The sequence below is a fragment of the Oncorhynchus gorbuscha genome, linkage group LG14 (assembly GCF_021184085.1).
Source record: "Oncorhynchus gorbuscha isolate QuinsamMale2020 ecotype Even-year linkage group LG14, OgorEven_v1.0, whole genome shotgun sequence".
NCBI classification, from domain to species: domain Eukaryota; kingdom Metazoa; phylum Chordata; class Actinopteri; order Salmoniformes; family Salmonidae; genus Oncorhynchus; species Oncorhynchus gorbuscha.
Window position 1 is genome coordinate 13,722,729 of NC_060186.1, and position 16,663 is coordinate 13,739,391.

The window sequence follows — 16,663 nt, forward strand, 5'->3', positions numbered from 1 at the left end:
TTTGGAAGCGGGACTAGCTTCCTCTCTTTCTAAACTATTCTCTTCTAACATTTTGGAGGCAGGACTAGATTCCTCTGTTCCTGAAGGATGTTTTGCCTTGAGGATGTCCACATCGACAGAGAAGACAAACTGCTCGTAAGCAGTGTAATCGGTGATATTACACCTTCCCAGTATATCAGCTGCATCATCAGTCTGTCTGATTGGGGAGAAAGCCCTTATAAACTCTAGGCCTCCATAGTTCACAGAGGTCCACTCCTTCCCTGGGAAGTCTGGCACAAAGGACCCGTCACAGAGGAACCAGTCAGTGATACTGCTGCTCTCGCTATCCCCTTGAGCGCCGTGGAACTGGCCCTCAGGAAGAGACACATTGGTCAGGGGAATAGTGGAATGTTCCAGAGAGACTCTGTCCCATGTCTGCTTTCTGGGATCCAGGGTTGGTCGAGCTGGAGGGCTATAGTCCAGGGGTAGAGGGTCTGTCTGGAGGTAGGCAAGGTGGAGGAGACCCAGGGCATAAGGATGGCCTGTGAGACGGTAGTGGAGGTCTGGGATGCTGAGGGCCACACACTGCAGGTTCTGCTGTGTCAGAGGCTTCTCCTCTGTATTGGTCAGTCGCACTGTCACTGTGTATGTTGAGTTGGAGTATGTTTCCTTCATGAAATCTGCCCAATCATGAAACAAAGAACGGAACTATGAAATAGTTAGAAATAACTCTGACAAATAATAATAAATTGGTGGCTATTTCACAATTTACATTAAAAAACAATATTTACCTAAATTGAAGGCAGGATCGTCTTCTGCATAGAATGTCAGCTTCATAAGATATTTCTCTGCATAGGGCTGAACCACCTCCATGTCTTGCAGTGAATCAACACTTTGCTTATTTGAATTAAAACAATATTTTTTTATACACTTTTGGTTTGTAATGTCTCTATGGAAACAATCATTTGGAAATGATTCTGAATTCTATTGGAATGGCCCTGCACATTAGTAGAATTCTAAAATAGTGGCCATTAAAACATCTGGAATTTGTCTGCTTCCTTTGAGATTTGAATCTACAACATTTGTGCAACTATGTTTACTATTCTACACAGCTGCAAATCAATGCTAAAATCATTTTGCAACCCCCACCAAACACACCGATTTAGATGACATTTCTCTTAAACGACATAAACAAAACTAGCCTGGTCTCAGATGTGTTTATGCTTTTTGGCATTGTAGATCATTCCATAAGGAGTTGGCAAGAGAGCAAACACAGACTGGTGCCAAAGCAAAAATACAACCATTTAATGTCAGCTATGCAAATTGTGGTGTGTGAGAGTGCACATCTTCGACAAAAACCCCATGAAACAATCCACCAGGGTTAAAGAAAAATATCACCAGAAGGTGGCAGTATATCCCTGTCTGAGTATTTAGATTTTCAATACAGTCCATTTCCAATCAGTCACCTTGGGAAGTCCAACAGTCCCCTATATAAACACTGGTAAACAGGTTAATTGCAAGTGTGAAAACAATATTCTGTGCACGGAGACATTTTAAGGACATTATACTCTGTTTGACATGTAAATGTTGAGTACATGAAACATGTGAGGCATGAGTAAATGTACACGTATTGCGTTAGGCTACATGCATTCTTGCAGCACCAGAGAAATGTTGTTTATGACTTAACCTGCTTAGCCCAAGGTCAAAAGCAATGAGTTGCAAAATATATATGACCCTTTTAATAGGTTCTATTACACCGATGCTCATTGAGGGATGGATTTTTTTCCCTTTTGATAATTATATATACATGAGGTTATACTTATATAAATGAGGGGGGTCTGAACTGAAGGGGTTTGTGAATCTCATGCTGGAGCCTGTTCATTTATTCATGGGGCTTGATTGAGTGGAGATCAATGCTGGGGCAACCACACCAATCACACACATCAATCACAGACACCAATCACAGACACCAATCACAGACACAACCGTAGCATAGGTGCCGGAACCACTGAAAACCCAGGGGAACCAAATGACAACTGGTTAGAACTCAGTTAAATACACATATAGCTGACAGAGTGGATCCCTCAATGTGTTATCCATCACATAGAACTACCACTGTACAGGAGTTAGAATCTCTATTGGTTGACGGCATTATAACATGTTACATCTCTGATGTGCTTTAGATGTGGCTCGGTGCACGGCTGAAGGACATTCAGGGGAAAGGCTCAAATAAATCCAAGGGGAGAGAATCTGATCTTTATGTATTTATTCAGGTAGTAAGCGTCTGATGTGATCATCTCTGATGTTCTATAGCAGCATGACTCAGCATGTTCTGTATGTCAGCCAGGGCAGAAAGGTATTCCAGCTCTGTGTGTGGAGGGTAGGGAGGTAATAAGAAGGCAGCTAGGGTGCTTTTCTACTTCAAAGTGTGTCGCCCCACTACGGGGCATTAACCGAGAACATGTGGGTGTCGTGTTTTGAAACTAGGCCAGATGTGTGTGTACATATATATGTGTGTGTGTGTGTGTGTGTGTGTGTGTGTGTGTGTGTGTGTGTGTGTGTGTGTGTGTGTGTGTGTGTGTGTGTGTGTGTGTGTGTGTGTGTGTGTGTGTGTGTGTGTGTGTGTGTGTGTGTGTGTGTGTGTGTGTCAGTGTGTGTGAAGGAAAGAGGGCTTGAGGGGAGGGACAGGGGGTGGGTATATACTCCTCCAGAGAGCAGCAATGAGAGGAAGAGACAGAATCACAGAGAGAGCGAGAGAGAGAGGAGACAGAAAGAAAGCGAGGAGAACGAGCGAGCAGAGAGAGAGCAGAGAGAGAGCAGAGAGAGAGAGAGCAGAGAGAGGAGAGAGAGCAGAGAGAGAGAGAGTGAGAGCAGAGAAAAGGAGAGAGAGGAGAGAGAGAGCAGAGAGAGAGAGAGCAGAGAGAGAGAGAGGAGAGAGAGAGAGCAGAGAGAGAGAGAGCAGAGAGAGAGAGAGAGAGAGAGAGAGAGAGAGAGAGAGAGAGAGAGAGAGAGAGAGAGAGAGAGAGAGAGAGAGAGAGAGAGCAGAGAAAGAGAGAGAGAGAGAGCAGAGAAAGAGAGGGGCACAGTTTGCTCCTGCAGCGCTGCAAGGACAGACTGCACTGACAGAGGAGGACACACACACAGCCCAGCCTGAAGAGAGTCATGTCTACATAACAGGACCATCAGCACACTAATCATTTCTGGACACTGACAGCAACACAGAACACAAATAGATGCCAAGGAGTAGCACCTCAAAACATCCTCACCCTCACAGAGAGGGAGGTCACAGTTTGAAGGTGGAACAGTTTGAAGACGGACACAGTAAAGGTGAAGGAAGACATTTGTTCTGGAAGAGACCAACTAAAACAGGAGTAATCAACGGTATCATCAACAGTCATACCCTTCTGTGCTGCTCTGCCTTCAACAGTCATACCCTTCTGTGCTGCTCTGCCTTCAACAGTCATACCCTTCTGTGCTGCTACTGCTGCTTCTGCTGTTCCAAACCAGGCTACATCAGACAGTGGTACGCTGAAGGTAGCAGCTCTGCTCTACACTCTAGCTAGCTGTACTGCACTGACTGACTGGTTGACTGACTGACCATGAGTGAGTCAAAGAAGGGTGATCTGGCTATCCGGGATAAAGCCATCCTGGGCCAGCAGAGGCGTCTGAAGCAGGCCACCCAGTTCACACACAAAGACTCAGCCGACCTGCTGCCCCTGGATGGGCTCAAGAGACTGGGCACCTCCAAAGATCTGGTGAGTGTCTGTCAATGTCCCATTGGACTATTCTTATTCTGTTATTGGCGGTACTGTCACTTACATGAGTTCTATTCATTAAGTCACCGTAGCAAAACGTTTTGCAAGGGAAAATGTTTGGTTTCTGTTGTAGAATGTTTTACTACAGTGTGCCCTGCTCTTATTGAACAAGTTCCGATAGTCCCTCCCTCTAACAGTCTTTTGTCTTCTGTTTGCTGCCTTACGACCCTGGTCAGTGGCTGTCAGAAAGTCCCATTAGATCACACTCTATTGCTTGTACTGTGTCACTTTGAATCTTAGTGGTGGTGGCTAATGGCTAAATACATTTTGGATGAGACTTGGCAGATAGAAGATGTTGAAATGACCTTGTTTGGATAGTTAGTTGAAGAGGCTGTCCTCTGTTTGCCACCAGCTGCTTGGCATTGTTGGTGCTTTGGGGACCGTTGGGAGACAGGTTGAAAGACATGAATGTCGTCGCAGTATTCTGACAACACTGGGGTCAACGGTTGGCTGAATCTAACTGCATGATTTACTAGGTTTAAAATGAGGTGTAAAGTAAATGTCCTAAGTATGTGACTAATGAGGTGGACCCTTGATTGACTATGATATTGCTCTGTTCTCTTGATGTCGTCGTCAGAAAACGAGTTGAATATCAACACCATGCTGCTTTTCTATCAAACCTGTGGATCATGGATCTACCGTTTACTGTTACCGCTGCACCATCAACTGCAATTTCCATTATCTGACGAGGTGTCAAGAGAAGAGGGTAGGCCATGTAACCGCATAGAAGATGAAAGACTCGGTAGATACAGTAGGTACAGTAGATGAGAGGACTGCCTGTCAAACCCTGTCAGAGAACATGGAGCCTCAGAGACACAGTGTGGCCCTCACACGTCTCCTTCCATCAGTACACTAGCTATGAGGTCAGAGCGACAGAACAAACAGAGCGAGCCAAGTTAGATTAAGATGCAGGCGCACACCCACGCAGCCACCTACGCAGCCACCCACGCAGCCACCCACGCAGCCACCCACATTCTTCTATTCAATGCATGACACACTGACAGACCCCACTGTGAGACAGACCGACAGTCCCTGTTATGAAGTGTCCGTCCGTCCCCCACCATACTCCCACCTCCTGCTCAATCAGCCCAAACTACCTCCCTAAGTCCTCTTTCCCCCAGTCCTCCTCTATGGACACAAGGGCTTCCTGTGATAATGGCTTTATTGCCCCACTGTCAACTCCTGACACAGTCTTGATTAGATGGCTGCCTCCCAAATTCCCAGAACGCACTCCAAGAATCTCCAGAATGACTGGAGAGCATCAGAAGTGTGTGTGTTTACACTGTCTGTGTGTGTGTGCGTGTGTGTGTGTGTCTGTGTGTGATTACACTGTGTATTTAAAGCCAGCTTTCACAGAAGGCAGCAGCAGCATCTCCATGACTAACTTCCATCTCTCTCAACCGTCTCACGTTATATCTAAATCTCAGATCTAAATCTATTTTACTTTGCTCTCAGAGTTGAATTCTCTCACAAAAGCATTGTGGGAGGATAACAAGCTGTTATTTTGAGCGAAATTAAATATTTGTTGGAGCCTGTCTGGTGCTCTGGATTCTATTCACACTCTCTATGCAGTGAGAGAACCTGGAGGTAACTGTCTCCTGCATCCTAAAGGGCCCCCTATGCCCTACACACATAATGCTCTGGGCAAAAGTAGTGCACTATATACAGTAGTAAGTCAGGTGCCATTTGGGATTCACCCATGGTGTCTGACTTGTAAACAAGCTTCTCCATTCTTCTGAATATAAACAAGAAATATTCAGGGTAATATTTGATTACAAGGGTGACCACAAGAGAGGATGATGCCACTGACACACTCAGGCTCTTCAGTGTATATTTACAGTCACATGTTTAACTTTATGCCACTTTGTCAAGATGTAATGCAGTCAGAGCTGAATCTAATCCTTTCTGCATCAGCTTCAAAATGCAGAACACATCTGCTGAACGGCAGCATTTCATTCTACGACCTTACTGGGATAAATCCCTCTTATGCTAATACCAATTATGTGCTCATAGGAAAGAGAAAAGAACTCTGATTCATACCTCGTTTGCTAGAAACCCCATTCGATGGAGGAAACAGGCCACAGGGGTTACAGAATGATTTGCATGTCATCTCACGGCCCTGCATCACATTGTAATGGCCTCGGAGCCTGAACGGCAGAACGCCAGAGAGGCAGCCATTGTTACAGCGCCCCCGCCGTGCCTCGCTCTCCGTGCTGACTGTCAAAAGCAATCACGCTCCGGGTGGAGACATGGCTAAAGTGAATTGTAGAAGAGCAGCAGGAGTGTCCCTAAGGTGCGTGGGGCCACTCTGAGACCAAACAGAAGCCAGCTGATAGGCAACAACAGGGTAGTGATGTCACCTCACAGCTGAATAGACTGACAGTATGTGTGTATATGTGTGTGTGTCCGTCATTCTGAAATAGTGTTCATATCTCAAGAATGCTCTATTATCAGTCTCATGGGTTCCTTCCCCTATTGAGGAATGATGAAGACATTTGTCCTCATTATCATTCTCAAGTCATTAAAATAGAACTATTCCTGGTGTAAAAGCGCACATTGAACCACGCAAGGCTTCTTTAGATGTAGCCTGGTTTGCCACTCCGCTTCAGCTGAGCCAGTACATCATTTAACAGTATAGAGCCAGTTATATGAGTGAATGTGGTTTGGCTCTCCCGCTCTGGTAATCATCCTATACCAGAGCCAGAGAGCAGTGAGCATGAAAAGGGCAAAGACAACCCACCATTCAATCGCAAGAGCGAGGGATGGGAAAAGCAGAGTGGAGGAAGTGTCTGGACTTGGTGTCTGGGTGTCTGGACTCACTCACTCAATGTGATCCCTTGACATGTCCCTAAGAAGTTTGAGAAAAGTGCCCTAACTCTGACTGTGGAGGGCCATGGTGAATTGATTCAGGAGACATCTTAGGAAGGTTCTAGTGATTACCATTAGAACCCAGCACTGAGCCAATAAGTCCGGCTGACGAGAGCGGAGGTGAGCCCCCCTCTGCCTTCAGCCAGACGAGGACCCTTCTCTCTATCCCTCCACCCTCTCTTCCTACCTGTTTCTCTCTCTCTGCTCTGCACTCTCTCACCCTCCCCGCTCTCTCTCATCCACTCTCTCCCTCTCTCAGTTGGCAGAAGCTTTGATGGGCGGCAGAAGACAGACAGCCGCCTAAAAATACCTGGGTGAAACAGACAGGCACAGAGACCGAGGGGATGGCAGAGGGAGAGATCGAGAGTAGAAAGAGAGAGAGAGACAGAGAGGGGAGGGAGAGAGAAGAGAGGAGAGAGAGAGAGACAGAGAGGGGAGGGAGAGAGAAGAGAGGAGAGAGAGAGAGACAGAGAGGGGAGGGAGAGAGAAGAGAGGAGAGAGAGAGAGACAGAGAGGGGCGGGAGAGAGAAGAGAGGAGAGAGAGAGAGACAGAGAGGGGAGGGAGAGAGAAGAGAGGAGAGAGAGAGCAGATGTGTCGCTGGCTACACCCTGATGGTTTGTATGACAGGAAGCCAGCGGCTGGGGACCTTGATCCAAATGGAAAAGCAGGCATTAGCAGAGTCATGTGACTTCAGCCATGACAGAGAGAGGAGCCTGTTGCAGTCAGATAATTAGCCCACATGTCAATTAGGCTCTAATCTCTCAGAGAGTGAGAGAGAGTGAGAGAGAGAAAAGAGGACATGCCATGACAAAAGGGAGGGAGGGAGAGAGAAAGAGAGAGAGAGTGAGCATCCTAGTGACCGGTTTGAACTGGAACACTGTGGACGTGTTCCGAGGGAGGTCACAGCAAGACGCTCATCAGCCGAATCAGCAGTCTGCAATATGTATTAAGAACACAGAGAAGCAGTGTGTGTGTGTATATGTATGTGTATTTGAGGAGGGCTTGAAATGATGGTATTGGTATTGGTATTCATCAATAGTGTTATACAGTGATAACAACATAACACATATTATATGTCATGCCAATAAAAAAACAATTTCAATCTCTGCTCCAAAGGTAAGTTATACTCTTTAATTACAGCTAATTGAAGAGACAATTGATTTCTAGAGACCAACTAGGAGAGGGACAGGAAGGGACAGGAATCTTCACATCCTTTGTACATGTTTAACCAACCATCACAAATCACTATTTAAGACTCATCCAGTCATCATCTCTGCTGGCTGAAATGAATGATGGCTAATCATGATATCAGCCAATATAATCTCATCAGCCAATGAACACTGATGGATCCAGACAAAGATTAGCCTAAAGTCATAGCAGGGACGCCAATTCCAAGTGAACCACTTAGCCAATACAGACTACCACCCATCAGGATGCATTTACAACCATGGTCCTTCTGTAGCTCAGTTGGTAGAGCATGGCGCTTGTAACGCCAGGGTAGTGGGTTCGATTCCCGGGACCACCCATACGTAGAATGTATGCACACATGACTGTAAGTCGCTTTGGATAAAAGCGTCTGCTAAATGGCATATATTATTATATATTAACCAGAAAGGTGTTGTATAGCACAATGTCTGACGTATGACTGCTACCTTATCCCAGGGGGGATTCAATAGGGGTAACTCCATATTTAGTGTGACACATCAAAATGAATGCCTTGTATGATCTATTTGGCAAAACGAGACAGTCTTGCATGTACTTATGCTTTTGCCATTTGACGGTTGGCACAAAAGTGATGAACGTGTCCACTGTGACGGCTGAAACTGAATAGATAATCAAGGTTTACTCGCGGTATTTGGTCGATATATTATTCTGTTGTTGTTGCGAAAGCCCTGAAATCATACTGCTTACTTTAGCACTCTATCTTGTCTCTGAGGATGTCATGGCTAGAAAAGAGACCAGACAGACACAACATCAGACATTATTATAATCTTTGTCTCCAAACGGTTTATTTTACAGCCACTTTCATCCCTGTCCCTGGAACCAGACAAAAGACTAAGCACATCCGCCAAAGTGGAGCGCTAGAACAGTGAATTGCATTTGAACTTTATAAAAAGGCCAGGGAACATACTGTATGGCAGTTCACAACCACTGTACACAGGCCGCTTGTTGTGGACAGAGGATTTGCATCCAAACAGTCTGACCTCGCTGTAGCTGCAGGGCAATCGGAACCTACAACAGCCAGCCGCCTCCTCACTCACATGGAGCAGGGGGAATTACATTGGGTACACTGCTGTCAGCTTCAATCTGCTCTGCTCTTTGCCAGTCAGAGAGTAGCACTGAGGAGGGGAAGTATGGGTAATGGAGATTTTCTTTAACTGATTTATAATAATGAGATTTAAAGGAAGGTTTCTCATTGGGTGGGGAGGCAGGCAACCAGGCCACTCTTTGCCTCTCCTGTTTCTCTGTTTCTCTCTCGCTCTCTCTCTCGCTCTAAGTGTCAATGAGAAATATGTTTATTTCTTCTTCTTTTTTTTTTAATCTCCTCCAAAGGACCAAACAAAAACTCCATAAATGTAAAAAGCAGCACACTGGGACGCGGTCAGATAAATCAGCAGTTCCCCAGACTGTGTCTGTGTCTGAAATGACAGGGATACTATGGGGCTCTGGTCAAAATAGGGAACAGGGAGCCATTTGTGGACGCAGACTGCGACTCCTCCCTCCAGACTGTGACTCCTCCCTCCAGATGGTGACTCCTCCCTCCAGATAAACCTTTAGTAGTTCACCCAGGGAAGCACCTCCATCAGCCAGCCACACATTTACCTGGGTTCATTATCTAGCTCCCTGTGTGTGTGTTTCCATACACATGCTGTTCATCACAGCAGGAAGGAGCGGGGGGATACGTGTTGAAATACCCTTAATCATTGTTGGATTTAGATCAATTATCTGATGCTGCAAGCTTTGAGAAATGCAAATGAGAAAACTGCGGCAATTACGCCTTTTCTGTGTTGCCTTCAACAAGGCTGGTGCCGATGGAAGATAGAAGGCTGAATGGTGGGGGTCAAACGAGAATGACACACTGCTGGTTTTCCAATGACATCTTTGATAAAGGGCTGCGGACATCGAGATAAAACCCGTCTCTATGGGTGTTGATAGCAGGGAAGGTGAGTGTGAGGTCAAAGGAACCACATGGGTCTTGATTTGAACGCTTGACAGATATAACACAGTCAGAAAACACTGTCCACTTCGTTCCAGGACCATTATCTATTATAATAATAGATCATAATGATTCAGGCCCGGTCCAAGTGGTCCTGTTGATTGATGTGGAGCAGACATCGAGCTGCTCATTGTGAAAAGCCTATTCTGGGGAGGGCTCCTGTGGAGAGGCCTTCTTCACAGCTTGTGTCAGAGCTGACTAACACAGATCAGCCTAACAACTACATGGTCAGCTAGAACTGAGGCTGGGTTGGGAGGACAATAACATACAGACTGGTAGTTTCTAAAGTACCCAGATGAATTGTGTAATGCCCAAACTAGTTGCTTTGGAACAATACAGAAGGATTTTTCTATCTAAGTTCCATGTCCTCTGGGAGTGATTGAATACCTCTCACATCCCGTATCCATTAACCTTGGTTGGACTATGAGGAAGCAACAGCAACAATATACTTTTGCCTTCGCACTGGTAGAAAACAGTGAAGGAGGGGAGAGATGGGAGGGAAAATAGTAGGAGATGTGGGAGGGAGAACTAAAGGGATGACAGATAGGACTGGGATGTGTATATGAAGAGTGGAATACAGTGTGACCCCTAGGTGACCTCTAGGATGTCAGGGTGTGTTACAGAGAGACAGATGTCAGTCAGTGTTGTGGAGCAGGAGGAAAGCCATTATATACACTGCGCACGCACTCACACACACACGCACGCACACGCACTCACACGCACTTACACACGCACGCACGCGCACTCACACACGCACGCACACACACTCACACACGCACGCACTCACACACGCACTCACACACGCACGCACACACGCACGCACACACGCACGCACACACGCACGCACGCGCACTCACACACGCACGCACACACGCACACACAGAGGAGTGCAGCAAGGTAGCTTAGTGGCTAGAGAGCTGGGCTTGTAACCGAAAGGTTGCAAGTTCAAATCCCCGAGCTGACAAGGTACAAATCTGTCGTTCTGCCCCTGAACAAGGCAGTTAACCCACTGTTCCTAGGCCGTCATTGAAATAAGAATTTGTTCTTAACTGACTGGCTGAGTTAAATAAATAAGAGGACAGTATTATAGCTGGGATCTCTCTATCCTTCATTCGTTATCTCCCTGTCTCTACCCTCCTAAACTATCCCCTCATCTTCATTCATATTGTAAACAGGCAGAATAAGCTGCAGCTTCCAGCACTGTGTAGAGAATGGAAATTAGCCCTGCACATTGCACAATACAAAACAATGATGAACAATACAATCAACTGAGAAAAGAAGGGGACAAAATACCAGCGTGGCATTTATCCTCCTCCTTCCTCTCCGTCTTGCTCCATCTGTTCCTCAGGCTATTGGGCATGATTGCGCAATCGCAGTATTTTGGACAGTCAACCCTCTGGGGATTTGTGCTCTTCGTATCTGGGTGCAATACAATACTGTGATTACAGGAGTGGGCCATGTAAATACTTTATTTATATGCAGAGAGAGCAGGATACAAGGTACCAAGGCTATGAGGTTTTCTAATAACACTAACATACAGAGAAAATGTAAAATAACATGATTTATAATAGAACTATAAAATAACTCCATCAGAGGTGGCATTGTAACACAACATAGTAATGAGGCTGATTGTGCTGTGATGTCCTGCAGCTGCTCTCAGTAATAGTATCTTTTAGAGGAGGCATTAGACTACAGACTCTAGGCTTCATACAGAACGGACACCTGCTCGTCTGCTGAAGGTGTTGAGGAGTTCAAGGGTCACGTCTGTGTAAACTCTCACCAGACACTTCCGGTGTGACACAGAGCCTTTAGAGAAACTGCAGTCTCCCACAATACCAGTAGCAGAACCCACCTACAGATGTAGGTTCTTCATTTGAGCCTCCTCTCCTAATGCAATCTTACTGACTTTACAGTAGCCATCGCTCAGAGATTTTGAAATGAATCGTGAATAATGCTGAGTGAGAAAGTTACAGACGCACAAATATCATACCCCCCCACCCCCAAATGCTGTTATTGTAATTGTTACCATGTCTTGGGGGTTTGAAATTTGTCAGTCTGCAACTTTCTCACTCAAAATTTTTCATGATTAATTCAGGACTATCCTTAATCACGGTATCATCCACGTCAATGTAGAAGTATTTAGAAACATATTCTATTCTTATTTACAATAAAAGTGATTCCAAAATGACACAATACATTATTTACCATTAATTTCTATTGGGCACAAAAATAATCTGAAACGCAACCAAAACAACCAGTAAATCCATCCAACAAGTTTGTAGAGTCACAAGCTTGATGTAATCATCGCGTGCCGGGAATATGGGACAAAATAATCACCTTTTGACTACTTTAATACACATGACCTAATTATCCCAATACTTTAGGTCCCCTAAAATGGGGGGACTATGTACAAAAAGGGCTGTCATTTCCAAAACGATTCACCCGATATGGATGAAAATACCCTCAAACTAAAGTCTGTATCTTAACCTCGTAGTCATTGTATCATTTCAAATCCCAAGTGCTGGAGTACAGAGCCAAAACAACAACAAAAAAAGCCACTATCCCAATACTTCTGGAGTTCACTATATACAGTATACCCACTGAAGTCTTAGAAAAGTCTGAGAAAACAAGATTCCTGTTTTTGCTTACCTATTCATTTGACCTTGATCATGTGGTTATCACACATATGCAGACCTGCTTCTGGGTGCGTGTGAGAGTGTGTGTGTGTGTGTGTGTGTGTGTGTGTGTGTGTGTGTGTGTGTGTGTGTGTGTGTGTGTGTGTGTGTGTGTGTGTGTGTGTGTGTGTGTGTGTGTGTGTGTGTGTGAGAGAGAGTGCATATAATCCTGATTACAGAGAAGCCTCTCCAGAGAGCACTTCCTCCCTGATCAATAGAACACCTACCCACAGAGGTATACAGAGGCCTGATACGATCTGTTGTGTGAGCCAGTATGAGAGCACTGACCAGTCATCACTTTGACGGGCTGACAGGGAGAGCTGGAGCACAGGAGAAATGAGCCCAGGAGGAGACTGACAGACAGACAGCTCGGCTCTGATATGCTCTGATGTTGTGGTCATTAACTGAAACCTTCAACACCTCAACTGAACTCAGAGTGAGGCCCCAAAGGTGAGATTTGAGACCAGCAACTGTGTGATACTGTACAGCCATGCACAGTGCAGATAAAAACACATCAAATTGGAGGCGCGCCTACACACACATAAGCGTGCACACACGCTATTTACAGCTAACGATGTGCCTCTGGTGTAACGGATGTGAAACGGCTAGCTTAGTTAGCGGTGCGCGCTAAATAGCGTTTCAATCGGTTACGTCACTTGCTCTGAGACCTTGAAGTAGTGTTTCCCCTTGCTCTGCAAGGGCCGCGGCTTTTGTGGAGCGATGGGTAACGATGCTTCGTGGGCGACTGTTGTTGATGTGTGCAGAAGGTCCCTGGTTCGCGCCCGGGTATGGGCGAGGGGACGGTTTAAAATTATACTGTTACACTGGCATAGAGACAATGGATGTTTCCATCACGTCAGTAGCAGCATCGTTTTTCAGCAGCAGTTATGATATCTGAAAGGACTGACATCCTCCTTCTGGTGAATTGATACTGTTGGTTTTGCTGGTGTTTGCTGACCTTCTGCTCACTTCGAACCACATGGCCTCTTAGAAAAACTATTTCCATCTTTCTCTAGAGTGACTCCCTACTGGAAAACAATTAGATTACCATGAGGCTCTGGAGCTCAGAATTCTATTAATTTTAGATTTATCACATGAAAACAATTGTTCAACTCAGCCATTGGCCACCAGTTGTTTTGAAATGGTTTAAAATCGAATTTCCTGTTCGTCATCCAGGCAAGTATCAAATCATAAAGCAACAGTTGCCTTAATATCGCTATGGAACGGGGCTGGTCTGAGTAAATGAACATAAAAGCTGTACAGAACACTAAGATAGAAATGTATCATATTTAATGAACTCTCTGTCCTGGAGAATATGGACTCATCATAGCATTCCAACATTGAACATCAGCCAATTTGTTCTATTACATTTTTAAATTTAGCCTTTATTAAACTAGGCAAGTCAGTTAAAAACAAATTCTTATTTACAATGACGGCCTACCAGGGAACAGCCACTGGGTTAACTGCCTTGTTCAAGGGCAGAACAACAGATTTTTACCTTGTCAGCTCAGGAATTCGATCCAGCAACCTTTCGGTTACTGGCCCAACACTCTAACCACTACATTTACATTTACATTTAAGTCATTTAGCAGACGCTCTTATCCAGAGCGACTTACAGGCCACCTGCCGCCCCTAGCTGGTTCTCTTTTCTATTTATTTACCATTCCAGGTCTACTGTGCACTACCTATTAAAACTAAATGACCTATTAAGATTAAAAAGCATTTTCAATGGAGATTCTCCAGTGACATCCTTTTGAGTCACCCTGCCCCCACCCCAATGGACATTTATCATTGTCACAGTTGTAATATGCATATATTATTGTTTTATTATCGATTTTTATTACATTTTTATAGTTTTTTTCACTTTGTCGTGCATTGTTGGATCCTGGAGAGCAATCATTTCACTGTACTCTGTAATTACATCTGCAACCCTGTATATGTGACTATTAAACTCTCTAATCTAATCTAGTCCAGGACTAGGATTAACCCATTGAAACTGGTGTCTGACATCTCTCTACCTGCCCTGTCTCCTGGTTACAGCAGCCCCACAGCATCGTGCAGCGCCGCCTCATGGCGGGAAACATCACACAGCTGCGTGGCGAGGCCCGCGTGGGGAGACCCTCGCCCCTGGTCGACAGCAAGGAGGGGAGCGCCGGCGACGCAGAGGAGAAGAGCGAGAGCACGGCTGACGACTCCACGGAGGAGAGGGATTCGCCAGAGGAGAGCGAGAGGAGCCTAGAGACAAGGTCGGACGAGGAGGAGGAGGAGGACAGCAGCGAGGCCGGGGGGAAGACAAGCAGCACGGCTGGGAACGATAAAACAGAGGAGGGGAGGAAGGAGAGGCAGAGGACGGAGAGGCATCTCACTACCCTGCTGGTCCAGTGCAAGGTACGCTTGAACACCCATCCTTCTTTTTATTCACCTAAAGTAAATCTCAGATACTATTGTGTTCCATTCCATATGAGAATAAAAGAGGAGTGAAAGGGAGAGATAAAGGGATAGGAGGAGAGAGAAGCACTCAGAGAGACCACAGTGACTCATCATTTATCCAGATGATGCATTCCCTCATTGTATTCCACTGAGTCCGCTTTCATCAATTCTTAATGGCTTTAATGCTAGGGTTTGTAGAGTCCCCATATCGACCCTCTGCGCCCCTCAGACACTCTCATCACACTGTGTCTGTGGCTAAATGAAGAGCTAATGTAACACACTGTAACAGCGACTCCTCCACACACAGGATCAACAACAGCCTCACAATTAAGTCAACACACAGCTGAAGACCCCATCATACTAACATCATAAGATAATCATACGAACAACATTGGTGGAATCAATCTATAGGCAAGAGGGGAAGACAAACCAGCAATGCAAATGCATTGAGTTCACTGGCAGCATCATTTGTTTCAGTGAATGAATAGCATTCAATGAAATACTGACTCTGTATGTTCAGGCGACATTATTTCTGCACACAACCCACTGACAACCTACTGACAACCCACAGACAACCCACCTACTGCAACGTAATAATTGGACTAAGTTTAAAACACCATACTGCACCCACCCGCAAGTATCGATTGTCTGGAACACAGGCTCAGACTGATGAAACAACACCTACATACACGAGACTAACCAGGCATCAACTTCGCTGAGAGGTACAGAAATATACCCCCAGTTAACGGAGTTTGACCCTGGCGGCAGAGACTACTGTGTACTTTCCCTCCTCCAGATTACCTCACCTGAGTCACTCTGTAGACCAAGGATGACTGCCACACAAAACACACCCACTCAGTTGCATCCTTTCTGACCGTTGTCATGCAAGGCAGTGTGGTGTGTATTTCCAATGTACCCAGTGTATTTCCAATGTCCCCAGTGTTACCTAGCAGCATTTAACTGACTGGCTTTCTGAATCACACCTGCCTGAATCAGACCTGTGAGAGCATTCAAGGTTCCAACAAATCAATGTGGTTTGGAATAGATGGAGCTTTGTTGATGAACTCATACACGTACAGGGCCTTCAGAAGGGATCATACACCTTGACCTATTCCACATTTTGTTGTTACAGCCCGAATTCAAAATGGATTAACTACAATAACTTTGACTACAACCCGGCACAGCCAGAAGAGGACTGGCCTCCCCTCATAGCCTGGTTCCTCTCTAGGTTTCTTCCTAGGTTCTGGCCTTTCTAGGGAGTTTTTCCTAGCCACTGTGCTTCTACACCTGCATTACTTGCTGTTTGTGGTTTTAGGCTGGGTTTCTGTACAGCGCTCTGTGAGATCTGCTGATGTAAGAAGTAATTTATAAATACAATTGATTGATTGACAATACAAAATCTCACCCATCTACACGCAATACCCCATAATGACAAAGTTATTTATTTTTATGTTTGCAAATGTATTTAAAATCAAATACAGAAATATCTCATTTTCATAGGTATTCACAACAGAGTTAACACTTTGTAAAAGCACCTTAGGCGGCGATTACAGCTTTGAGTCGTCTTGGGTATATCTGTATCAGCTTTACACACCTGGATTTGGGGATTGTCTCCCATTCTTCCTTGCAGATTTTCACAAGGTCTGTTAAGTTAGATGGGGAGCGGCGGTGAACAGCA

The 16,663-nt window shown here is 45.3% G+C and overlaps 1 protein-coding gene across 1 annotated transcript in view; it reads left to right on the forward strand.

Annotated features, from left to right (window-relative positions):
• Positions 1 to 2,962: 2,962 nt before the first annotated feature.
• nrip2 (nuclear receptor interacting protein 2) overlaps positions 2,963 to 16,663 on the forward strand; it is a 32,409-nt gene continuing 18,708 nt past the window's right edge. Inside the window, exons 1-2 of the mRNA XM_046297113.1 lie at positions 2,963 to 3,734; positions 14,596 to 14,943. Of these exons, the coding sequence (XP_046153069.1) occupies positions 3,579 to 3,734; positions 14,596 to 14,943 (504 nt within the window). The 5' untranslated portion in view covers positions 2,963 to 3,578. The remainder of the gene's footprint in view (positions 3,735 to 14,595; positions 14,944 to 16,663) is intronic.